This window comes from Canis lupus, chromosome 1 (genome assembly GCF_003254725.2).
Source record: "Canis lupus dingo isolate Sandy chromosome 1, ASM325472v2, whole genome shotgun sequence".
NCBI classification, from domain to species: domain Eukaryota; kingdom Metazoa; phylum Chordata; class Mammalia; order Carnivora; family Canidae; genus Canis; species Canis lupus.
Window position 1 is genome coordinate 21,112,332 of NC_064243.1, and position 27,782 is coordinate 21,140,113.

General features: G+C 36.5%; 1 protein-coding gene across 1 annotated transcript in view; it reads left to right on the forward strand.

Annotated features, from left to right (window-relative positions):
* The window catches only part of MBD2 (methyl-CpG binding domain protein 2), a 63,013-nt gene that overhangs the window by 11,930 nt on the left and 23,301 nt on the right, over window positions 1-27,782 (forward strand). The window contains exons 2-3 of the mRNA XM_025422241.3: window positions 3,581-3,740; window positions 20,602-20,739. Of these exons, the coding sequence (XP_025278026.1) occupies window positions 3,581-3,740; window positions 20,602-20,739 (298 nt within the window). The remainder of the gene's footprint in view (window positions 1-3,580; window positions 3,741-20,601; window positions 20,740-27,782) is intronic.

The following is a 27,782-nucleotide window of genomic DNA, read 5'->3' on the forward strand; positions in this document are numbered from 1 at the left end:
TAGAAACCTCTAAGAGTTAGGCTTAAGAAGTGCTTTAGACAGTTCAACCAGAGTGAAAGCTGGCAAAGACATGTAGCTCAAATGATGAAATGTTCGTATATGAAAATAAAACTCATGTCTTTGGTTTTCATTTAATCATGACTTTAGGGTATTTGGAGGGTAGGAGAAGTTAAAGGTGAAATCACAAGTTGGTTCAGGGCTGGCATATCGAGGGGGCAGTTGGTAGGGAATTTTTTTTTGTGGTTGAAAGTGAAATATTAGTATTTCATTACTGGGATTAGAAGTAATCACTTTGGTTAGAGAAAACAGAAAATGACTAATATCCTTCCCTACTCTAGTAGAAATTTTTTTTTGAAAGTAATTTCCCTAAGTTATAGTTTGCTGCTTTTAGAATAAAAGCTTAGTCACGTTAAGTTCTGGTGTGTGTGAGACTGGGACCTACCGCAGCCATCTTACGGGCTGACAGATAACTTAGGCACTCTGGGTTAAGACCAGAGCTTAAATGACACGCATCATTTCTTCATCTAGCATTATTTCATCTGCCACTTCCAGAATCATTTGGTGCCACGCAGATATCTTAGATCTGATGGGCAGAGTTCTTAATGAACCATTCCGCTGGCCTTACCTTTCTGTGCACTTGCCTTCATCTGGTGCAGAGGAAGAGCCCTTGTTTAAAATCTTCTGGGGCAGCCAGGTAGACTTTCCTTAAAGCATCAAGCACAAGCTACAGCAGTTACAGAGAAGGCAATGGCTTGTACCACTGTTCTAAAGGCAGCAGTGTGTATGAGGAGTACTTGGAGCTATCCAATATAGATGCTTCGTAGAATTCCATCTTTATGACAGGGCACAGTGATTTGGTATGAATGACTGATTGGTTACCAGTTGATAATCCACCTTTTTTTGAGATATGTTAATAGTTAAACTTGATTTCCACCTCTCTTACTTCATTACTGATTAAGTTTATTAGTAGAGTGTCTCAAGGCCTTTCTCAGTTTCCATTTGATTTTTTTTAAATCGGTAAATATAGGAACAATTTCAGCCATATTACAGTACTAATTTATTTATTTATTTATTTAAAAAATTTTATTCATTCATGATAGAGAGGCAGAGACACAGGCAGAGGGGGAGAAGCAGGCTCCATGTAGGGAGCCCGACGCGGGACTTGATCTCGGGACTCCAGGATCGCGCCTTGGGCCAAAGGCAGGCACTAAACCTCTGAGCCACCCAGGGATTCCTTACAGTACTAATTTAGATCATAAATTGGGCAATCACATTTCATGAGTATGGCCTTTTAACTGGGTTCTTAAGTATTTGGATTTCCTTAATTTGGGGAGTAGTGTCTACAACCGATCTCTAATGAGTTTTGGTCTATGGAGGAATGTCGTAGTGAGGCTCTATAGTATGCTTTCAACAGCAGTTTGGAAATGGCATTCCAACTGTTCCATTAGGAATGACTCATTGTAGGGCTCATTTGCAAAATTAATCAGTAGATTTCTTTTTTTTTTTCTTTTTAAAGATTTTAAAACATTTATTCATGAGACACAGAGAGAGAGAGAAAGAGAGACAGAGGCAGAGAGAGAAGCAGGCTCCATGCAGGGAGCCTGATGGTGGGACTCCATCCTGGGCCTCCAGGATCACGCCCTGAGCCAAAGGCAGACGCTTAACCGCTGAGCTACCCAGGCGTCCCAATTGATTTTTTTTAAAAATTACTTTCTAGTTGTCTCTAAGCTATATCCTTAAAAATAATGGTGCTTATCTTTTTGGTAGAAGTTGCTACCTTAGTTTTTCATCTTCTGGAACACTAGTATGTCGAAACTAAATTCACTTTTAAGCTCAGCTTTTACTGCACTAATGAGATGTCTTATTAGTGGGCTGCTTGAGAACTGTCAGTTGTTACTTCCATCTGTAGGTTGAATTTTAGAACTTGAATTGTGTTTCAGGAATACTTACATTATGTGATTGTGGAAAAAATGCTGATTTGATCATCATTTGTTTTAAAGTCAGTGGTGGCGGAATGAATACCAGAGAGTTTGTGACAAAGTGTGGTGTGTTGCTTTGGATTTGACCCAGAGAGAAGTTTTGTTCTTCCAGGGCAGTATTTTATTGCTGGTTTCCCAGCTAAAATTCTCTGTTGTCGTCGTCTTCAGTTATTTTTCTTTTATTGTGGTTGATTGGTACAAGGCTAAGTTCTAAATGGGACACGTTGGCTTTTTGGAGAACTATTTTAGAATTCTTAGAGTTTTCTTCTGGTAACATATCTGTGCCGACCTTTAACAGTTGATTTTAGCACATTTGGCTCAGAAAACTTCTTAGATAAGACAGGGGCATTTTTCCTAGAAGAATTTTCTTTTTTTTTTTCTTTTTCATTTTTTTTATTTACTTATGATAGGCACACAGTGAGAGAGAGAGAGAGGCAGAGACACAGGCAGAGGGAGAAGCAGGCTCCATGCACCGGGAGCCCGACGTGGGATTCGATCCTGGATATCCAGGACCGTGCCCTGCGCCAAAGGCAGGCGCCAAACCGCTGCGCCACCCAGGGATCCCCTAGAAGAATTTTCTTATAGAGCAATGCCAGACAGCAAAAAAAAAAAAGTTTTAGGAAGGAACGGTTTAGCTTTCTGTATAATTCTGGCACTTTTATAATTTTTCAGCTTTGACAATATTTCTTATGAGAAGTAAGTAATTCTTGATAAGCTTTCCCAAGGTCAGAGTTTGGCTAATAAAACTCATGTCAGCAGTGTATAAAAACAGTTGCAAATGTTTGCCTTAGTTTTCTCCTTTAAGTAGTTTCATTAGGGAGCCATTTAAATATTGTTGGAATTCAATATTTTCTTCTATTGTAAATATTCAGAGTTCAAATTGATAATCCGAAGAGTATACATGGATTCCAAGTATTTGTGTGTGTGTGTGTGTGTGTGTGTGTTTAATAAGGATTGTTGACTTCAGAGAGTTTTTCCTGAAATTCTAAATACTACTGACATTGTGTATATGTAATACTTATCTCCCTCCCCCCAAGCATTTCAAAAGTCAATTTGGAAATAAGTTTGTAATACTGAAGACATTTGTAGTGTGCCTATTGTGCTGTGCATGCAGTTCTTATGGGGTTTCTGTCCCAGGCTGCTGAGTGAGTGACAGGGCGGGGAAGGGGGGGATAATCTGCAGTAACATCTGTTATGTACTCCAGTGGGGTACCTAGTGGAATGTAATAATTCAGTGACACATTATCTCTTTTTACAGGGAAGTTATGACATTCCTTTAAAACTTTACCGTATCTTTTGGGGCACCTGGGTGGCTTAGTGGTTGAGTGTCTGCCTTTGCCTTGGGTCGCGACCCCTGGGTCCCCGCTCATTAGGCTCCCTGCAGGGAGCCTGCTTCTCCCTCTGCATCTGTCTGTCATGAATAAATAAATAAAACCTTTAAAAAAATAAAAAAAAAAAAACTTTACCATACCTTTCAAAAAAAAAAAAAGTAAAAATGTGGTGTAACAATTGGGATAGAAAGAAATGTGAAGAAAGGTTTATGTAGAGATCTAGAGGAAACATTGTTATCTTTTGTACAATGAATGTTCTCTTTCTTCTAGTCCAAGTGGTAAGAAGTTCAGAAGCAAACCTCAGTTGGCAAGGTACCTGGGAAATACTGTTGACCTCAGCAGTTTTGACTTCAGAACTGGAAAGATGATGCCTAGTAAATTACAGAAGAACAAACAGAGACTGCGGAATGATCCTCTCAATCAAAATAAGGTTGGTGAATTTACTTAGAGCATATGGATGCTATTTCAGAAGCTCTCCACAAAGCATTTTACATTGTAATTATGTCACTAGAATTTTGGCTGGCTGAATGTCCCAGTCTCTTCTCCTCCCCCCCTCCCCCCCCAAAGCATTTGGATTTAAAAATCTGATTAATTTTCTGGTAGTTGGCAGTACTTTGCATAAGTAAATTGTGCACAGTTGAAAATAGTATTTCAGGATCTGTCTAGGCCAACACCACATTTTTGGCCCACTGGGACTGTTTACAAAAGATTTCTGTGTGATGTTACTTGTCTCATTTTTTTTTTTTTTTTTTCTTAAAATAGCTCCCGTTGCCCAAAAAGAGGCAAAATTTTAATGTGGCAAATATCCTTACCACATAGTTTATGCTTGCCTATCAATTTTCAGGATTAGGATTTGAGAAAGGGCAGTTTTTATTATTTTTGATGATGAGGATATGACTTAGCAATAATGTTCTAATAACTGTGATTGGAGATTTTTCTATCATTCCTTTAATTGAGCTACTTAGTTAATGGTTTATTGTATAGGAATTTAAACAAGTAGCATTTGAATTATTATGCTAATTTAATTGTATTAGAGCACCCAATATCTTTACTAAGAAAGCTTCTCCCACATCCATGAGGGCAACTAATCTCATATAACCATTTTGCCACAATTTTTCTTCCTCTAAATTTCAGAGATATATGTGTATTGCCACCCCTGTCATTTCACACTGACTGTGAAAATAGTGGAGGGAAAAGTAAGGGCTTTCCTTTCCAGGGCATATATAACCTTGATACAACCTTGCATGCCACTTGGGAGTACTGTGTTCATTTTAGGAACCCAGAGGCAGTGTGTAGGATGGGATGGGCTTTGGAACCAGGCAGGCATGATTTGATATACTGGCTCTACCACTTACTGACTGGCTCAGGCAGTCATGGGTAACTCTTTTAGCCTCGATGGTCTCAGATCTCTCATTTGTAAAACTAAGGTAATGAACTCTTTCCCTTTGCATTATTGCAAGGAGTAAATAGGAATTTATATGAAAACATCTAATAAAGTATTTGACCCATGTGAGTTCCTTTCCTTTCCCCCCTGTACCTTCCTAAGCACCAGGCTTCCTTGGTGAACAGTGTTGCTTGGTGGCCACTGTACATGGACATTTTTTGACCCAAGATCTCTTCCTCTGTATCTTTTTACTTTTCCTGAAGGATATGGGTCTCTGCTTCGTATCTCTCTTTATTCAGAATTCAGCTTAATGGTTTAATCATTTAATTTCCAAAAATTTGTATGGGGGTCAGAGTACATTGTTTTTTCATCTGTTGCATTGGTTACCATGCATCGATTTGTCACAGGGACAGTGTCAAATAGCTTGTTTATAGGCAGAATGGGAAGAGAAGGCTGAAATTGCTTTCTCTGTTGCTTAACAGTGGGGTTACTTTAGGTCAATAGCTATGAAGGTGTTAAGGGTAAAAGATAGTGGTGCTAGAAGGGAGCTCAGATACTGAAAGTGAGGACTTGTAGTGTGTATAGCTCTGTGATTCAGTTTAAGAAAACCTTTATTCTGGGTTCATTTTGCTTAAATATACAGAAGAAAATTAAGATTTAGTTTCCTAAAAGTGCCTTTTAAAAAACTAACCACAACGCTGGGTACCTATCCAAAAGGCTCAAATATTTATGAAATGAATGGAATGCTTTCAAAACTGCCTTATTGTTGTCAGTGTCAGAGTTAAACTACACTAAGTATAATATGAAGATATATTCCTGATAGTTATGATTCACTAAAAACCAAAAACTAATTCGTCTCTTTAGTTCGTGTGCACCTTTATGCTCTAGCTGCGCTGGACCGCCCGTCGTCCTGCACCATGGCATGTGCTTTCAAGATTCTGCTTGCTCATGTGCTGTTTCCTCTGCTTGGAATGCGCTTCCCCCCTTCCCCTCCACCTGGTGAGCTCCTCATCCAAGGCCCAGCTCCATTGTCTCCACCTCTGGGAAGCCTGCCCCTGCGTTCTCCAGGCAGAACCAGTCCCTCCTTCCATAATGCCTCCCTAGTGCTTTGCCCTTGTACCTGTTACTGTTTGTCTGCTGCAACTAGACTGTGAGCTCCACGAGGGCAAGGACTGTGTCTGTTTTGTTTTGTTTTGTTTTGTTTTTTTCTGTATAGGTAGTGTAAAACCTAGCACACGGTAGGTACTTAGTAAATGTTTGCTTCATATTTATTTGCGTTAATATCCACCTCATTCCAGAATTTTATAGTGGCCATAAATATTTATTGAATAAATTAATATTCCACACGTTATTTTGAAAGTGCCTTTCATTGTCATTGTTTTCTGAAGTTTATCTGAATTTTTTTTGGGGGGAGGGGCCCTAGTCTTATATTTGCAGTTGATTTTATTTTAATGAACCAATCACAAAAATGGAATTTTGCAGGTTTAAAAATAAGCTCTCTTGGAGTAATGTCAACATTTAATATCTCTATAAAGCAGAACGTGTATTCGTGGCTAATTATGTATTCTATCTTTTTAAAAAATGTAGTATGGGGAACACTCCATTAGTAAAAGGAATGTTAGCTAGTTTTGCTGTATAGTTATAAACTTGGCTGAAGTGCATTATTGATTGTGTTGTTTTTGAGGTTTTTAAAAACCCTTGAAGGAATTTGAAATGTAATTAACAAAAATAAACTTTGAAACAGGTTAAATTGTAGTTTATAATGACTGATTATAATGAGACCTTAATACATGTTCTATATCAAAAGTGAGTTTACTGGGTATGTAATATTTCAGGTATGGTTGAGAAAATATCTTTTGAAGATCTTTGCAAAGTGGTAATTATTTTAGAATGAGCAGATACAGTGGAGTGGGCCTTGTCTTTTGATTAATATTTGCTGTTTACAGTACCTATTCCTGCTTGTCTCAGTCTTAACCTTACCCTGAAAATCTGATCCATTCTTGATTATATTGTACCTTACTGATTTGCTACTACCATAATTATTTCTAGTTGCTACCTCCATCTTTCTAACTGATAAAGTATTTTCAAGTAGGTTACTGAAGATATTCCATTAGGTTAATGGAAAAAGACTAGACAAAGATTTGGAAGTCATCAAGTTTGAAGTAATGAGCAACTTTCTTAAAGCTTACTCAAAGGGAGAAGTTATTAGTTACGTAGTGATAGAAATGTTTTAGCCAGCAGCTACCTGTGGCTGGCTGGTGAGTAATTGGAATGTGGCTAGTGAGACTGAATCACTTGATTTTTAATTTTATTTAATTAAAGTTTAAATAGCCCCATATTTCTAGTGGCTACCGTATTGGGCAGCATTGAGAGCTATGCCTCTCAATATGTAAATAAGACAAAACCTTTGCTTTGAGAGCTAAATTTTTTTTTTTTTTTAATTGATGGATTCATGAGAGGCACAAAGAGAGAGGCAGAGACACAGGCAGAGGGAGAAGCAGGCTCCCTCCGGGGAGCCTGATGTGGGACTCGATCCCGGGACCTACGGATCATGATCTGAAGCAAAGGCAGACGCTCAACCACTGAGCCACCCCGGTGCCCCGAGAGCTAAATATTTAGGCATTCATGCAGGCTTTGATCTTTTAAAGAGGGGAGATGTTCCAAGGTTTCAAAGATATGATCCTCAACATTTTAAAAATGAAGCTAATTTCTTAAAAAGGTAAGTTTCTTTAAAAAATGTAATTGGAAAGACTAGGATTGGATAAAAAAGAGTATAGTGATTCTGAGTTCAAACTATGTTTTAGGAACTCTGCTAGTTTGTTTTTGTTGCCAGCAATTCCTATTGTTTCAGTGTTTCAGATCTGTAAACATTAACCTGAATTCCTTGTCCTAGTCCTTAACAATGCTAAACATAAATTAAAGCTACAAAACTCATAATATCTAAGTTCCCTAACATTAATGTAATGTATATATTTTATAAAATGCTCACAATAGGAATATGGCATGGGATAAGTTACTTTTTAGGTTGGCTTGTCAGTGCTACTAATACCTTGGAAAGACTAAGTTCTTTCATCACATTTCTCTATTCACACAGATTGGATACATTTGGAGATAAAGAGCATCCTATTGTCTTGAATCAATTGTAAAAGTCTGCCATTATTCATTTCTCATGAATTACTTTGGTTTATGGTATGGTATGCTATTGTGATTTTAAAAACACAGCCTTGGATTCTATGTGTCTGTGACCTAGGTATGTAACCAAATGATCTAAAATGTGATCATTTTAATTATCCTCAACAAAGTGATAAAAATTCCTGTAGAGAGCTAGTATGTCTTGGGGGCAATTTCTGCAGTTTGAGAACTTAAGTGAATAGGTGGTGGTGGTTTTGGTGGTAGGAATCAGGTTGGCTATTAGATATAGAATGGGTGCAGTATGAAGAATGGATTTGGGAGAAGATGAAACTAGAATTAGGGATAGTGGTTGGGCTGCTGTAGTCTAGAAAAGCAGTGATGGCAACTAATGCTATAGCAGGAGTTATGGAAAGGTGTGAGATTCAACTGAGAAATTAGTAGATAAGTGCTGATGATTTTAGAGAGGCAGAAGTGTTCATGGCTCCCGCAGTTCTGGCTTGAGTCACTTGAGGTGAAGGTCAATAAAGGCTAGGGAAGGAAGAACAAGTTTGGGGATGAAGTGAAGAAGACCGAGTTAAAATATTTTTGTTTCTTGGAGTTCTGAAAGGATCTCTTGCTCCCCCAGGAACTCCCAGGTCATGCTTTGAGAAGTCCTTTCATTGTGGTTTGTCATAACTGTTAGGATTGCCTAACAAAGGGGCAAATAGGAGAAAAGTATCTTGTCACATTGTTGGTAGTGAATGAATGAAGTAAATTAGTCTTGTGGGGAGTAAGAAGGAACTTCTTCTAGAAAGGTAATAGGAGAATCAAGAAAATGTAGTGTACTAAAAACCTAAGAAAGAAAACCTTTGTTAAGTGACATGGCAAGATCAAGGAGGCTAAAGACTTTGTAGTATCTATTGGATTTCCAAATTAGAAGGCATCTGGTGACCTTTCATAACCAATTTTGAGGAACCAGAAGTCTTATTTAGAATGCTGAAAAGTTTCTGGGAAATGAGAAATTAGAAGCAAAATGTAGCCTGCTTGTTTAAAAGTTTTAAAATTTTGATTTGTTACTATTTGATTAGGTAATTTGTACACAGGGTCAAAGTATATTCAATAAAAAAGCCTCCCTCCCTCTCCAGCCTCTCTGTTAAGGTCCTCTTCCCGAGAGGAAATTATTGTTAATCTTTTTTTTTTTTCTATGTCCTTCCAAAGTTTCTGTGCATTTACAACATGTACATATATGTGCATTTTTACCTCTCTCCCCATAAAAATGGTTAGACTAGTCTTACAGAGCTTAAATGAGAGAGGGAGGAGAAAGGACAGTATTTAGAAGAGAATGCATTACTAAAGAACATTATCATTATTATTTTTTCCTTTAATGGATGAAAGAGGCCAATAGAGAACCAATAGAGAAGTCAGCCCGGTGTCCAGCCTGAGAGTACATTCTTCAGAAGGCCTCCAGGAACCTTTGAACTGAGTGCAGTAGTTTCTGTTATGCTTTTTTTTCTGAGGAGAGAGTCTATTATCTTTTTTTTTTAAATTTTTATTTATGATAGAGAGAGAGAGAGAGGCAGAGACACAGGCAGAGGGAGAAGCAGGCTCCATGCAGGGAGCCCGACGTGGGATTCGATCCCGGGTCTCCAGGATCGCACCCTGGGCCAAAGGCAGGCGCTAAACCGCTGCGCCACCCAGAGATCCCGAGAGTCTATTATCTTTATCAAATTCTCAAAGGAAAATGTAGCTGAGAAAGCTAATAACCACAGTTTAGAAGCAGGAGAGGAAGCAAGGCCTTGGCAAGATATGAGGGATCCACTTACTTGCTGTAGCTCAAATTAGGCCTTTGTTGAACAAATTAGGGATTTTTCAGTTATTGAAGATAGTATCTTAGTGGGCTGACTTATTTCTGTCCTTGGGAGCTTGTACTAACCAGTACTAATGAACTCTGTGGTAGGATCAATTCTGATTACAAGCTCCTGATAGCGCACACTATGTGCTCTATCCAAACTGCCCTTTGGATTCTTCCTAGACTCTTTCCACACTGAAAATAGTGATCTCATTCCTTCTACCAACGTTCTTGGCTTATAGAGAAAGTAAGATATTTTCCAAGGGTGCTTGCTGGTGTCCTCTTTATCAGTGTATTAAGTACTTGTTGAATGGAGTGTCTTCTTGTATCTCTCTAGTGGATATAATTAGGGTGGAGAGGGAGAGTGAGCAGATCACAGGTGATAAACTAGTATTTCTAGGCCTTGGAGTCCTTATAAAGGATTGTTGGCATCTCCCTTAAGTGTGGGCCACTGTTGAGTCTACTTTCTGTTAATTTGAAATGAAACGGACAAAAGTGGAAGTGAGCAGCAAGTACCTATAGTGGTGTGCTAATAAATGGTGATGGTCTGGACATGTGGTGGAGAGAGGTGGGCAGTTTCTTGATCTGTTTTGAATGTAGAATTTACATGATTTGCTATTGATTGGGTGGGGGAAGATGACAGAAAAGAGAAGACTTAAATGTGAGACCTTAGTTTTTATTTTATTTTTTTAAATTAAAAAAAAAATATTCATGAGAGACAGGCAGAAAGAGACATAGGCAGAGGCATGGGGAGCCTGATGTGGGATTCAATCCTAAGACCCTGGGATCATGCCCTAAGCTGAAAGGCAGATGCTCAACCACTTGAGCCACCCAGGTGTCCCAAGACCTTAGTTTTTAGATGAGTGGGTAGATGGGGTTACCGTTCACTGAGGTCAACCTTAGGAGAGTTTATATGGATGGATAAAATAAGTTTTGAATAAGCAAGAGGTTGAATTGCTTATTAAACATCCAAATGGATATGTATTGTATGCAGTTAGTGTGCTAATTGAGAGATCTCAACTGGAAAGTCATCACATAGGTAGTAGTCTAAGTAATGGGACCGAAGGAGATTACCCAGGCAATAGGATCCAGAACCAAGCTCTGAAAATCTTCAATAATTAGAACTAGGTTAGAGTAGAAAGAATCAGCAAAGTGGATTGATAAGGAACAGCCAGTAAGGTAGGAAAGACAAGGGAGAGGAGACTGCTTCAAAAAGAAGACTGGTTAGTTGTATTGATGCCGCTGAAGGGTTGAGTGGAGGACGACTGAGAAACTTCCATGAATTTGGCAACACGAAACTAATTAATAACCTTGGTTTACATTGGTAACAGAAGCCAGATTGGATGGGGTTGAAAGTGAGAGATAAAATTAGCGTGGACAAGTCATTCAATAAATTTTTTTTGGATAGAGAAGAGAATCACTGCATGGTAGGTGAAAGAGATGCTGATTTAGACAGTCTCCCAAGTTAGACGACTTTGAAAAATTTAAGAAGAATGGGGTCTGTAGCTCAAATGAAGAAACCACAGAGGTCAAGAAAGTTAAGCACATTTGCATTATAATGATGGACGTAGAACCTGTACTGGATAGGGAGGAATGTGAAAGGGGTTAAGGCAGAGTGAGAAAATAGGACAATGAATAGGAGATATCAGCTGGGGTGAAAGAAGTGCAGAGGGTAGTTCTGAGAAAGTGAGCTGCAAGGATAGGAAGTAGGAATTGGAGAGCTGGATGCTTGATTGAGATACTGGAGATGACGTAGTTACTAGTGTTGACAAGCCTGTGGCTATAATATTAGGTGAGTGAAGGTGGGCAGACGATTAGGTGAAAGGACTCAGGATGTTGGGTGAGTTATCCATATGAACATTGAGGTCTCCCAGAATGAGGACAGGAGTTGGGATGGAAAGGAAGACTAAGGGAAACTAAAGTCTAGTGAATGAAGGAGGAAGGGAGGAGAGGAAAACATGAGTACAGCCAGACATGAGTTTCAAAGAACTGGTGTTTTTGAAGGATCAAAAATGGAGAAATTATTTGAGAAAAATGGGAGAAAGGAGAAAACTACCATCTCTTGGCTTTTAGATATGTAGTTGAGAGTGATAAGGAGAAAGGGGAAGTGGAAGGGAGGGATGGAAAGAGAAAAGAGAAAAAGCTTCATTTGAGAGAACCTTTTGAGGGGAGATAGTATCTTCAAGGGATGGCCAAGTCACTAAGTGCCGGAGCTACAGAGAATATATAGAGAAAATATTGAGGATGTAGGAAAGTTTGGTCAGTCATCAGGAGTTATAGTGTAAGGATTGGGGATGGGATGGGTCAAAAAAGTTTGAAAGCCACTGAACAATGGGGTAGATGAGTGGATGTAAAGAATATTACGGGGATGAGTGATGGGTGATAATGTAGGATTGGAGGAACTTAACTATTTGGTTACTACTGAGATAGGAATGTGATGTGCAGTGGTATTAATTTTGATAATAGTTAGAACAGAGTACACAGTTAAAATATTTGGTCCTGGCTGTGGGCGGTCTTTGTGACTCAGAGGAAGACCCTGGTCAGATACCTAGAAGTATTCGTTGAATAGTAATAAATGGAGTAAGTCTTGGGACTGCTTCTCTTATGTTGATAATCTCAAGACAGATAATAAAGATGGCTCTATTCTTTACCTAATAGTTTCGAGATGGATATTGTAGACTGCATTGAATTCTACTTTCCATCTATGTAGCACCTGTAAGTTTAAAGCAGAAAATGAGACTTTTGAAGGGTAGGGTCTGCATAACAAGATTTTATGTGTAGTAGACATTTTATGCATCCATTTATCCCACAGAAATTTTTTAGCATATTCTATGCTCAGGTGTTATTGCAGACCCTGGGAATGTAGTAAAGGAAGTTTCTGTGCTTATGGAACTTTAATTCTAGTGGCATGACAAACTAATACACAGTATAAATATTAAATGTGGTACAGTGAATTAAGTAAGGGTGATTGAGACTGATTGGGTGGCTGTTTAGGTTGAGCAATCAGTCTCTCCAAGAGGGTGATTTTTTTGGCTGACATATGAATGACAGAGTGAGCTATACAAAAACCACAGGGAAAAAGCACGCCACGTAAAGGGAATAGCTAGCCAGTGCAAGATCACTATGGCAGGATACATTTTGCCTGTAAGGGCAGTGAAGGCCACAGTGGCTGGAGTTTAGTGAGTGGGAGAGGGGTCTAGGTGAGGTCAAGGCTGTAGACAAACCTAATCACAAGGCTTGTCAAGCCAGAACAAGGAGTGGTATGGGATGCTGTTTTCAGACTCCGTGTAAGGAGCAATAGGATCGCTTTGGCTGCTGTGCGGAGAATATCTTGTAGAGGTGCAGAAGTGGAAGTTGGGTGCCAGTTTCGGAGGCTGTTGTATTTATCGAGGCAGGAATGATGGTGATGTGCTTGTTTAATGAATCAATAAAGGAAGAAAGGATAAAAGCAAAGGACTCTCGTCTCAGAACCCTTTAGTATTTTGCCCAGAGTACTTCTAATTTTTTCATATGCAGAAACATACTTGATAAAGCTAACAAGTGAGGAAAAGTTATTAGCTAACAACACCATTCTACTCTTTTGGCTAATTTGACAGCAGATACAGTTGATCCTTCAACACAGGTTTGAAATGCTCAGGTCTACTTATATGCAGATTTCTTTTGATAAATACAGTGCAATACTGTAAATGTATTTTATGATTTTTTAACATTTTCTTTTTTCTAGCTTATTTATTTGTAAGAATACAGTATATAGTACATACAAACTAAAAATATGTATTAATCAGCTGTTTATGTTAACTGTCAGGCCTCCAGTCACAGTAGGCTATTAGTTAAGTTTTTGGGGAATCAAAATTATATGTGGATTTTTGACTGTGAGGCATTTAGGTGCCCCTAACTCCTGCACCATTGTTCAGGGATCATCTGTATTTAGATATTGATTGGACAAAGATCGCTAAGGGGGAGCAAAAAGTAAACAGAAAAACTTTACATGTTGGCAAAAAGGCTTGCTGATGAGAATAATCTGTTCAGTATGATACTAGGTTTATCATTAGAAGTTAGTGCTTTAAATTTATCCAAGTATGAAAGATAGGCCCTTTTGAGAGGGTTGGGATTGGCTTTCATGCTAATAAGATAGATTTGGAGACAAAGTTGCCTATGCTATGGCTTTGGCAAGACTTATTTTGGATGCCTAGGTTTTTGTTGACAATCGAGGCCTATTTCACTATTATATAGGGTCCTGAAGAGTTCCCTGACATTGTAGACTGTAGGTCAGCAAAAGAAACCTACAGAAAATAATGTGTGACTATTTCCACAACTCTCCCAAGGATGTGTACACAGCTAGTGCTAACCAGATGTAAAGGGAGATAATGAGTTCCACATAGTAGCTGTCTTAATTCGAGTAGAGCTGTTCTTAAGTACTGGGTTGAAACTCCCATTCCCATGTTTTGCCATAAGTCCTTTAATGACCCTCTACTCACTAAAGCTGCAAGAAGTTATTTTTGAAGTAGAACTTTTCAAAACTTGTGTTCAATGATGAATTTTAATCCTCCATCTCTTCCTTCATTTAACTACAAGTCTTTTTTAATGAGCTCAATGTGTAATACACCTGGTTTTTTTTTTTTTTTTGTCTTTTTTGTCTTTTTTTTAAATATCCCATTGATCTTAAAGAAAAAAATCTTGTTTCTCACTTAGGATATTCTACTAAGTGGATTTTCAGTACAAAATAAAAAATCTCAGATATTTTTCTTTACTTTTGTGAAAGCCTATGGAGTTTGCACAACTTTGTGAATATACTAAAAAACATTGAGTTTTGCACTTAAAAATGGTGAATTTTATGGTGTGTGAATTTTACCTCAATTTTTTAAACATCTGAAAGATTGTCAAGCACTTTTTACATTGTTGGTTTTTGATTTTGTGAAAAAGCTTTAACTATAGGCTACTGTACATATTCTAGAGCAAACCTGAAATTATTTTTTGACGATAATATTGGTTTGCTGTAAAGATGCCATTCAGTCTCCCCTCTCTGTGAACCAGGGGATGGCTTTCCTCCTGGAAAAACTTAATAGGTTTAAGTTCCTAAATTTCAATAGCATGCTCAAAAACATGTTAATGCTCATGATAGAAATAGCTATTTATTCAGAATTTACATGCTAACATGACTATAAAATACACACCTGTTATGTTAATTGTTGTCTTTCTTCTACCCCCAGAATGTAAGCTCTGAGGCAAGGACTTTTGTGTTTTGATGATGACCGTATCCCCAGCATGTGCCTGGCACACAGTAGGCAAATTTGTTCAGGATTTGTTCAGTGATCAATAGCTGCATTAGGCAGAAACATCACACATGCATTATCTTGTTTGATCTCTGTAAGAATCTTATGAGTGGTTATTGTTATCCTCATTTACAGATGAGGAAAGTGACCTTAGAAAAATAAAGTCCTCGCTTCTCAGATTGGGGCATGAATATCTCTTGTGGGGGTATGTACTATATGGGAAGCCAAAGAATTAAAATGATACTTGAAAGTATCCGTTTTATTTGAGCATTTGGGTAGGTAGGGCAACATTTTTACACTAAAACAAACGGCTAATTTTTAAAATAAACTGCAAAATTTGCAGGAATTTTAAAAATAAAAATGGCTCCTTTTGACTCTTGTCCTAGAATATGTACAATTCCGAACTGTTACTCAGCTTTATTTCAAAGCCAGGCTGGGAAAAGTGACACTTAGGATAAAAAATTAAATTCCTGCTGTTTATAACCTTACATAGTATACAATAAGGATGATTTTAAAGGAGTATTACTGTATCCTTAACTTTCATATACTCTTTCTTGCAGTTGATGTGAGCATGCACCTGAGATGGAGGTACAGGTTCTTTTTCCCTCAGTTCCCGTTTTACAGAAGAGCACGCTTTTTGTCTGCCTTATTACCGTTGTGCAAAATGTTTGAGATCTAGTAAAGGAATAATTTGAAACACTGGTATTGATGCTAAGAAAATTAATTACTTGATAATAGTCAAGTCTTTCTGCCAATATAATTATCTAAAATTTATAGAGAACTTAATGTAGATGTTGATTATTAAAAAATTTTGGTGGTTCACTATGTAAATTTTGACATATAACTCAAAAGAAATTGAAAGACTGACAATAAAACTCATTCTATTTACTCATTTATGTGAACAAGATTTCTTGGTGTTCCATCTATAAAAAATGAAGAATAGGAACAGAATTGGTACTAAATCTTGACCCATTCTAGCAGCTAATGATACTCATCCAAGCCCATGAAGTTAATTTTGAATTAAAAATTCTCTTCTTTAATATGTCTAATTTTTATTTCATTTATTAATATGTAATTTACTATTTGAGGGCAGTTACATACTACTGATGTAGTAAACCAGAAATTTATTTTTTTTAAAAATCATTGTGGTCACAAAAGGTTTAAAAAAAATAATGTCATGATCTATAAATGATCAATTAAAGGTTTTCAAGTTTAAAAATAGGAAATAACTTTGGGAATGGAAGTATTCAAAGAGAAAGTGAAATAAAATATAACAGTTGAAGATTTTGTTCATGTGTAAGTGGGTATATTGATGGTGGGTATATTTAGGTTCTGTTCGATACATCTCTGGTATGTTTATTATCAAAGTGTCAGTATTTAAACTTGTAGTAAGTGCATTTTTTGCAATTAAAGTTTGATGTCAGCTTTGAAATGTAGGTGAGGTATACATATTTTCAAAAGTTTTTTAGCTGCTAAGAGTGCAGAAATGTTTGAAAATCACTCGTTTATGACATACGCTCTTTGTCTACCTCTATAATTATCCTCATTTCTTGCCTTAGTCAACTTAGGTCAACTGAAAGGTACATGATAATTAGACCACACTGGTGTTTAGTCCCTTTATGAATCACCTTCTCTAAGTTTCCTTTATATGTTCTTGGCTTTTAAAGAAGGTCACTGAAAACGAAAAAGCATTTGAAATTTGCTTAATATTTGTTGTATGTCAGTGTCTTTAATTTTTTTCTAGATTTAATAGCAGGACACTTTGTTTTCCTTATTAATTGGTATGCTGCTTCTTCTCTGACCTGATACCTACATGATTTAATGCTTCTCTTTTCACCCAGGCTTCTAGAAATTTCAACTCCATTTTTGATGCTCAGCTCTAGTATTGATCACTATTAATCTTTTCAAAAGGAAATATGTTTTCTCCCTGTCACTGATTCTCTGTTTTAAAAATTGATTTTTTTTATTGCATATTCATTCTGAGTATACATAGATCCACCTCAGATATTTATTGGAAAGAGATGAAGTAAATGCCTTTTTTTTTTAATTTAAAGATTTATTTTTGTATTCCTCCCAGCACCTAATGGGGTAGAAGAGTCTCAGAAATTGAGTTGAGTACTTCCAGCCTAATATACCCATTATTATAAAATACATTAAATTTTGATTTGAGGGATAGCCTGTATACTGAGAAGATTTATCAAGGTTGGAAACTTTTTCTTTCTAATATTAGAATGTGTGTGTTTGCCATTTTAATTATGTGATATAAGAAACTTCTGCTTTACTTTTTCTTACACTGAAAGGGAAGATTACAACTATAGGAATAGTTTTAATATTGCTCATTAAAAAAGTGTTTGCTTTATGACTTCTAAGTTTATGGAGGATTGATAGTTATTTACAAGGACTCAGACACAACTGGGCACAACTTTGGCACTCCTCAGGTGAGAGTGCTAATACAATTTAGTGTTTTTGTGACAGTTTCTGAGAGAACCAGTTAGGCCAGTTTTTCAGATTACATGCCACTGTTTTGGAATACAAAATTAATTAGTAAACAAATTCTCTCTTCAGAGCTTTCAAGTTAGTTAAAAGGAGAAAACAAGGAAAGTCAAGATAATCTCTTACTCCATTCCACCGAGGAATGCACTGTCTCAGACAGTGGGAATTGTGTATTTTGAATATTTTAAGCCGGCTTTTTCTTCTAATTTTTACTTATCGCACCAAAAACATAAGTTAATTAAAAAAAGGCAATCTTACTTTTATAGCACCAATAGTTTTATATGTTTCATGCTTCCTTCCAGTCTTTGTAGATTCAGGATTCATTTAGAATAGTCCCCACTGTCTCTAGTCATCCTTTGTAACAATGAAAATCTTAGAGACTTATAGAAACAGTGGCAGTGTCCACTGATGCCATCTTATTAATACCAGCAGAGTATATTGTTCTTTATTAAGAATGAAAACATTTAAAAACCAAAGAAAGTATGATTTAGTGATAATACTAATCATAGCTAGTGACAGGAAAAGTTCTCGGTAAGCTTCTTTAGGATTGAATATTAAACATTTTATAATTTGAATGGCTTCACTTAGGGCCTCAGAATGGTCTAGATGTCATAAATCAGAGGTGTCCAAGCCTTCTGTGCATCACAGAATTATTAGGAGAGCTTTTTTTTTTTCTTTTTCTTTTTTTAAGATTTACGTACTCATTTGAGAGAGAGCACACATGCATATGCGAGTTGGGGGAAGGGCAAAGGGAGAGAGAAGCAGAGAAGCAGACAGACTCCTTGCTGAGCGCAGAACCCTTTGTCGGCCCATTCTCAGGACCCTGAGATCATGACCTCGGCAGAAATCCAGTCAGATGCTTAGCCAACTGAGCCACCCAGGTGCCCCATCCAAGAGAGCTTTTAAAAATACACATTCTTAAGTTTCACACCTTTAAAGTGGCATCCTAAGTGATTATTTTGTAGCCTGTTGGTCAAATTTGCTCACTTCTAAATCAAAATTTTTTGAAAATCTATAAAGATAAGGAAGCTAAATACCTGAGAAATATTGTTAGTCTTATTTAAGGCGAATATGTCCCTGGGTTCTTGGCTGACTCCGTTGGAAGAGCAGATGGTTCTTCATCTTGGGGTTGTGGGTTCAAGCCCCATGTTAGGTGTAGAGATTACTAAAAGCAAACAAACAAGATGAATCTATCTCCTAAAGGTGAGCACGTACATTCGGAGAAAAGTAAGTGAGATAGAGGAACGTCAAGCATGCCCAATACATACAGAAAAGAAGGGATGTGGGGAGGGGACACATAATGTGTCCAAGTAATACCATGATTGTGCTAGTTGTCAGTTTGATTTATTCTGTTGCTTACCTTTCTTGCATTGGTAACATTCTTTAAGCAGAGGTCATAAGCTCAACACCTCAGGCTTAGACGGGTAATGCAAACTGAGTTGTTGAGGAATTTTGCTAAAGGGGAACCCTTGTGAGCAGCTATTACTAATTAATTATGGCCTGTTGTGGCCAAATCAAGTCCAGTATTTCTAGATATTTGAGTTTTTAAACTAGAATCTGGATTTTATGTGAAATCTCCAGATCTTGTAGATGTTCACTCATTTTAATACACTAAAAACTGAACAAATTACACCTATGGGTTAAACTTGGTTCTTCTGCAACCAGTTTGTAATCTTTGTTGTAGAGTAGTGGTTCTCCAGGTGGTCCCTGGATCAGTAGCATCAGCATCGTGTGCAACCTTAATAGAAATGCAAGTTCCCAGGCCTCACCTCATCTCTCCTGAATCAGAATCTCTAGGACTGAGGCCCAGGAATCATGTTTTAATAAATCCTCTGGGTGGTAGGGATGTGTGCTGAAGTTTGAGAACCATTCTTTTGGAGCCTGGAAGTTGATAGTACAATTTTTATCTGGGGATAGTTGTAAAGACAAAAGTTCATTGAATATCCTGTAGATTTATCAAGCGTATTTATCAAAAATACCAGATGTATATTGTTTCAGATACAGATGTCTGTTTATATATATATATTTTTGCCAGAATCAGAATATACAATGATTAAATCACATTTTGTTCTTTTTTTTTCTTCTCCTTCCTTGCCCCTCTGTTCCTCCATCGCAAATGAACTTAATAGTAACTCTGCCACATTTGGACTTTACTAGAATACATCTTAGATTTTCTTTACTGGTTGATTAAAAGATATGTTTGTTGCTAAATTGAGTTCTATTTGTTAGAACTTCCATTTCTAATTATCTTTTGATATGAGAGTGAAGTTTAACTTATATGGTTTTATGTAAACCTAGCCTCCTAATAGGTGACCAGGTTGTTCACATTTTAAAGGCCAAGTATACCATATTTTCCTCCATTCTCAACTGTTGAGATGATTGCTGTCCTGATGATTGTTCTGAAAATGCTCCTTTTTGTGTTACCTATAAGCACAATTTGTTCATTTAAAAGTCCTGAATATCTTGCTAATCAAATTAATCATGAATTACGTATAGATAATTTCCTTACATTTTAAAATACACAGCTTTTTATAAAAAAAATAAGGCTTTTTATGATAGGAAAACTTCATGTATGTCTTGTATAATGAAGTGCTAAAAGTGTCCTTTAGAGTATTTATAATACTGAGATTGAGAAGTTTGGTATAATATGATTTAAAGTAATGGATAATGGTATTTCTCTGGCTTATTTCACTTAGCATAATAATCTCTAGCTCCATCTATGTGATTTTGCTCATATGTGAAATTTAAGAAACAAAACGGAGGTGCCTGCCTGGCTCAGTGAGAGGAGCATGTGACTCTTGATCTCACAGTCGTGAGTTCAAGCCCCACATTGGGTGTAGAGATTATTTAAATAAGTAAACTTAAAAATCAAAGGGGAAAAAAGAGACAAACCAAGAAACAGACTCTTTAATTATAGAGAGAACTGATGGTCACCAGAGGGGAGGGGGTTTGGGCATGGGTTAAATAGATGATGGGGATGAAGCAGTGCACTAGTGATGAGCACTGGGTAATGTATGGAAGTGTTGAATCACTGTGTTGTACACCTGAAACTAATACTACACTGTATGTTAACTAACTGGAATTTAAATAAAAACTTAAAAGTAATGGATAATTAATAAAAAATTCACCAAATTATATTTATATGTAATATCTATTAATGAAAACATGCTTATATCCACAGGGTAAACCAGACTTGAATACAACATTGCCAATTAGACAAACCGCATCAATTTTCAAACAACCAGTAACCAAAGTCACAAATCATCCTAGTAATAAAGTGAAATCAGACCCACAACGAATGAATGAGCAGCCACGTCAGGTAAGGATCTAATTGGTTCTCCAATCCTATTTGTCAGTAAATTCTGGTATTTTTATCAGACATAGTTCAAGTAAACTGATTAAAATGGAAAATATTTGGAAAGAAAATTGTTTTATGTTCTAGGCTATTACATGAATGCTGGAGAATAATCTAATATTTAGGTAAAATGTTTTAAGAAAAAAGTTACTAAATGAATCTAAATATTATGGACTACATTTTTATGCTCTTGTGTGGTAATGTACATCAGATTTGCTTTTGCTAATCTTAGTTTTGTTTTTTTTTTTTAAGATTATCTTTCCAGGGGATAATATTTCCTAAGGGGATGAAGCATGCAGTTTGTGTTGCTTAGTTTAAAAATATTTTCTATTACATAGAAACTACTTTTTGTTCTTATTTCTTATTATATGAAAGCCGTCCCTCCCCTTTTGAAAAACAGAATTAAATAAACTTTGTCAATATGGTATATTGTCCTGTGACTTCCATTTTTGCAGAAATGAGTTTATATTTCTCTTTCTTATTGCTTCAAGCTGTATTACACCAGAATCTGTTCTTAGAAAAAAGTATTATCTGAGAGGCCTCCCTGCTGCTTAATAATGTCACATAGCCCGGGGAGGGAGACTTGACAAAATGCTTACCTTTCCAAATAACCTTGCTTATTCACTCCCTAATTGTGGTCAAAAAGTTTAGGTACTTCGGAAATTTTTAGTAGCAATTGGGGTGAGGGAGTGGAGGGAGAAACATCTGTGCATATTTTTTCTCTCCTTTCTCTGCCTCCTCCCACTTACAGAGTAGAAATGCTGATTTACCTACGACGGTTATCTTTTGCTCTCGTATTCCCCATTTAGATGCCTCACTCCACCTTTTCATTTGAATTTTGTTGTTCACTAGTCCCTCAAGTGTCTCATCTCCAGACTTCATAAAGGATTGGGCCAAAACTTTCAGACAGTTGCTCTAGAAGAAACTACATAAAGAAATTCAGTTCCCACATCCTCTGTAGTGTTTTTTCCTCTTCAGGTGAGCCAGGAAAACAGAAGATATTTGGAGCCACATTGGATCAGCATCTTGCTATAGATGTCTCAAGATTTGAAGTTCTAAACTTGCTTTACTGTTGGTCCCCAAGAGATTCAACAGGGGCCATGTAAGTGTATCACATCCAATATAAAAGATGCGTACCTGCATGTGCCTTTAGGCTCTTGTCACCACTTAGGTTTTCTCTGGGCCATTCAGCTTTCTGTACCAGGCTTTCCCCTTCTGTTTTACTACTGTACCCAGGGATAGTCACCAAACCGCTGGTGGTTTTAGTATATTCATTACAACAGGGAAGGAATTCTGCCATTCTGACCTCTGCCCGCCTTGGTAAAGCCATTCCCTGATTGTATTCTCTCTTAGATACTGTCTAAAGTCTTGAACATCTCGTCCTTTGGCTTTTTGGTGATTTTTAAATCATTTCCTTGTACAGATTTTTATCAGTTGAAATTTTCAAAGCATGTAATTGGGTAAGACAGTTTGCCTCAAAAAAGCCCAAAAGATAAAGAAAGTGGAATAACTACTAATAATAGTTCCATACTGGAAACTGGAGTTGTCTTATTGAGAATAGGTAGTAGATGGATTTTATCCTCATCTTTTCTTTGCCAAATCATTCTCAATATAGTCTATAAACGCACATATTTTACAGGCCAATTGAGTAGCAAATTATGGTGATTTAAACAGTAACTTAATTGTTTTCTGTACCTAAGTTCAGTTACGGATTTTAACAACTGTACTAACTGTATTTGCTGGGTATTTACCTGGCTCTAGAGAATACTGGTAACAGAGAGTTTTAAAGCTGAAGTAATCAGATCAGTTGTTCCTTATTCACTGATACATTGAGTCGTTTTACATTTTTCTTCTTTTATTAAAGTTTGTGGCATTGTTCTCAGATGAAAAGAGCATGTCAGAAAAGCTAAATCCCTCCCCTCCCCACCTGCACCAAATCTTATGTCATTTTAACCCAGATCTTTTGAGGATTTTATCTTCCTTTCAGCTTGCATAGACTAGGAAGTGTTAAAATTATTTAGGAGGTCAGAGCTCCAAAAGTTTGAACTGTTTTCCCTTTATCCTCATGTCACCTGACAGTTTTTGCTGTTTTTGATTATACCAAGGCATTAGTTGTCTTTCCCCTGTCTTTACCTTCAACATAAGAATTGAGGTAATATTTGGCTTCTGTCTCACTAATAGGATTTCAAAATAAAGGACAGGGCATTGGCCAACTATAGGAAAATAGCAGAGACAACTTTTATACTACTGTTAAAAAAAAACAATCTGTCATTCTGATTATTCCAGTATAGGTTCAGGTGTTTAAGTAAAGGAAAGATGCTGATTTAAATTATATTTTGACAGATGTGTGCTAATCAACTGTTGTTGTTGAGGAGATAGTTGACCAAAAAATAGACAAAAATAATTCTTCCAATTGTGCTTTTACACAGCCTCGTTGAACTAGATTGGCAGTATAAATTGGCAGATATTCCATTTGGAGAAGTTATTTTGATCATTCAGTAAAAAAACTAGACAAAGAGGTTTCTATTTTTGAGACTCCTGTAGATATAAATGTTTTTATTTCTTAACCATGTCACAGTCTTTTAAGAAGGCATTCAAGCTAGTGGTATTATAATTCGTTTTAGAGGGTTGAATTTTGAGACCTAGAACTAGGATTAGATTTTTGGATTTTTAATAGGTTCTACCTTGAATAGATTAGGTTGAAGTGAAGCTATCATAGAAATTGATAATTCTGTCTTGTATAACAAACATCCTATGCCTGCATCATTATATGGCAGTCTGATTTGAATTTACAAAGTAGATGACGTATAAATTTCTAATGTATTGATTACTTGAAAAATGCCTTAACTTTAAAATTCCAAATTAGGGCATGTAATCAAAAGTGCAGTAAACAGAATTCAGCAGTGATTTCTGCCTATAATTAAAGCCATATGGTAGGGATGGAATTTGTAAAACCTTATGATAGGGTGAATAGCTAGATATTTATACATATACTCTCAGCATATTTGATAAGTGCTTATCTTTTCATTAGATTAAAAAGAAATCTGCAGTGGGGTGAAGCGAACTCTACCAACTATAAGACTATTATCCCAAACTGTAAGATCATGTCCAAAAATCTTTTTAACCTAATTGAATTATGATTTTGCTATTAAGGTGTCTTTCCTAGCTTTCTTCCTTCAATATTTGAAGAACTCACATTTCTGTTTCATTCTTATGTTCTTGATGCTGTCATCTTTGACACTTTCTGGTCTCTTGCTTTTTCTTTTATCCTCAATTCAAAGAAACTTCCATCTTTGAGCCATTAATACTTCCTTTTAATTATTATGTTATAGGGTGCTAATAGGCTGTAGGTGTTTTTAATAGTCTTTGAGAATTAATTACATTCCTTACAGAATATTCAAAATTTTTTAACTGAAAAATAAATATTTGAAAATCAGCGAAGTGATTTAAATGTTCTATTTAATCTTAGATTTTTTCTTTTATTTGCTTATTCTTCTTCAAAAGATATGAAACTTTACTTTCTTCTAGCAGTCAGCCTTTTTTTTTTTAGAATGATTTTTTCCCCAGCTTTATTGAGATATAATATTGACATATAACATTGTATCAGTTGAAGGTCTACAGTGTAATGGTGATTTGAAACACATATACATTGCAAAATGATAATGTAGTAAGGTTGGATAACATGGCCATCACTTCCTATAATTGTGGTGGTGGTGGTGGTGGTGATGGTGAGAACGTTTAAGATCTCTCTTAGCAACTTTCGAGTATACAATACAGTATTGTTAACTGTATTCATTCACCATGCTGTGCATCAGGTCCCCAGAACTTACTCATCTTATAACTGGAAGTTTATACCCTTTGACCATCACCTCTCCGTCCACCCCCATCCCTGGCCACCACCCGTCTTCTCTTTGATTCTATGAGTTCAGTTTTTTTAGATTCCACATATAAGTAAGATCATGTAGTATTTGTCTTTCTCTGTTTGACTTATTTCACTTAGCATAATGCCTTCAGGATTCATCTATGTTGTTATAAATGGCAGGATTTCCTTCTTTTTTTATGGCTGGTAATATTTCTTTAACCATTCATCTGTTGGTAGATACTTAGGTGGTTTCCATGCCTTGGCTATTGTGAATAATATTGCAGTGAACATGGTGGTGCAGATACCTCTTTAAGACAGGAATTTCATTTCCTTTGGATACGTACTCAGAAGTGGGATTGCTGGATCAAAAGAGAGTTCTATTTTTAATTTCTTGAGAAACCCCCACACTGTTTTCCATAGCAGCTGTACCAATTTACATTCCTACCAACACTGCATGAGGGTTCCCTTTTCCCTACATCGTTGCTAGCTCTTACTATCTCTTGTCTTTTTGATAGTAACCAAGAGTGAATATTTTAAAATGTTAGAAGAAACTTTCAAAATGAAATTAAATTTTAAAAACATGTGTACTCTAAATGTCTGAAGACCTTATATATAAAAGTTTGTAAAATCTTTCAGTATTTGATTACTATCACCCATAAGATTACTCTTCATTCTAGATATTCTAACAGCATTTACCTCTTCCTAACCTCAGCGGGTTATTTCTAGTATAGTCTTATTTTAATGTTCTTATGATTGAGAAAAAGACAAGCTAAAGCATAGAGTTCCATGGAAGATACTATATTCCTTTTCTCTAGCTAGAAAAAGTGGCTGCCTGGGCAGAGGAAATAGGTGACATGTTGTCCTCTACTAACTTAAAAACATTATTCTGGGTGATGGAGGAAAGATGCCATGTACAAAGGGTCATATAAATAGTATAGACCAGTGCTGTAGGTGTTCCAGGGGGTGGTTTTACTGTGGCTGGGAGGGTTGGGGAAATCTTTAGAAAAGATACGGGACATATGCTGGACTTTGCAGATTGAGTGGGATTTAGAAAATCAGATGGGAGGGCGAGGACATTCCAGTTAGGCAAAGTAGTGTTATCAAAGCTGTTATAATGGGAATGAACAAGGAATGAGAGGTAAATTTGGAGATCAGGGTTTTCATGGGAAGGAGTGGGAATTGAGAATGTTATAATGGCTTTCCTTAAATGTCAATCTTTACAAGTTTTAAAACTGTTATCATTTGCTATATTATAAGAGAAAGAAATTTGGGATAGATAAAAGAAAAAATTTCTCATTCCTTTTTTATAATGCAATTACAATAGTGTTTTAGCATTTTTAAATATTCTTTCAATATTTTAATGCAACTTTTGATAACATCATGGTCATAGAATATATATGTATATACATACTTTAATATGTACACATGCCATTATATTATATACATTTATCCATGTTTTATATAGTTTATGTGCTATGATTTTATAATTAATTTATATTGCTCCAACAACTGTGTATTATGGTAGCATCTAATTTACTTGACTATTAACTTAGTGTTATTTCCAGTTTTTCACTATTATAGGTAGTACTCCAGTGAGTCTCTTTATAAGCTCCTTCCTATATTTTACATTGTTTCATCAGACTCTAGTCTGATTTTATTTTATTTCCCAGAAATACAAATAGTGTGAATATTTATGATTTTTGATACATATTGGCAAATTGATTGCCAAAGGGTTGCACCACTTTAAAAGTCTATGGATAAGTTATGTGCATTCCAGTTTTAGCTTACCTTTATTGCCATTGAGTATTAACTCAATATATAAAAAATGGTTTTTCATTTAAAATTTGCATTTATTTGAATACTACTGTAGTTGAACAAACTAAAGCATTTGTGTTTAACTTTGCAAATGAGAAATGTTTAGAGGTATTTGAATAAGGGACTAAGTAGCTTTTTTATTACCCCTCTTAACCGAATGTGAACATATCTCCTTGTGACCTAAAGCTAATTCAAACATCTGTGCTCCCCAGATGCATTCCCTCCTACCTTCTCCGAGATCTCGCTCAATGGATTATGTCCACTACATTTCACCGTTGACTTCTCTCTCTAAACAGCCTCTTCCCCAATTCTTTTCCTTTTACAGTCAAACTTCTTAGACTTCTTAGGTGTGTATTTAATATCCACCTTATCTTTTAGGTTTTTTTTTTAAGATTTTATTTATTTGTGAGAGAGAGAGAGAGAGAGAGAGAGAGGCAGAGACACAGGCAGAGGGAGAAGCAGGCTCCATGCAGGGAACCCGACATGGGACTCAATCCCGGGTCTCCAGGATCACGCCCTGGGCCGAAGTCGGCGCTAAACTGCCGAGCCACCCAGGCTGCCCTCTTAGTTTTTATATCTCTGAAATACCACTTTTGTTTCTGCTCTGCCATTTGAGTGACTCTTATCATGAAGATTGCTGATGATCCTTATTACATTGGATGGATAAATTTCAGTCCTTAAATTGCACTCACTACATGACCTGCTTTAGCGTTAGGTACTATGACTACTCCTGGCTTCTGAAATACTCTTTTATTCTGTGACACTGTACTTTATTGCTTTTCCTCCTTCCTTGTTTTTTTCTGATTCCCTTTCTTAGTTTCCTTTTGCTCTCTCCATCTTTTAGAATTGTGAGATTTCCCAGGGAATACAGTGCATTCTTCTCTGTATCTGTATGGAGGACTTCATTCATTCTCATGGCTTCATTTATCATCTAAATGTTAATGATTTCCAAATTTACGTCTTTATCCTAAGCTTCAGTTGTTTGTATCAATCCACCTACTAACATTGTTTGCTTGGAAGTCTTACCGGCACTTCTAATTTATCTTATAGTCTCCTTCATCATCCTATCAAACCGGCCTGTTCTATGTGCTTTTTCCCAGTGAAATTCCCACTGACTCAGCATTATCCTAGACTCTTCCTATCATTTACTCGAAACATGTAATTAGCTAACAAATCCCATTGACTCTGCCTCTGTAAATACTCACTTGCTGTATCTCCTCCATACCAGGTAAATGTCATTTCATCTCATCTTTCTGCTTCCTGTCTTATTCTCTTCAATTCTTTCTTCATTTTGCATCCAGAAACTCCATCTGACATGAAGATCTGATAG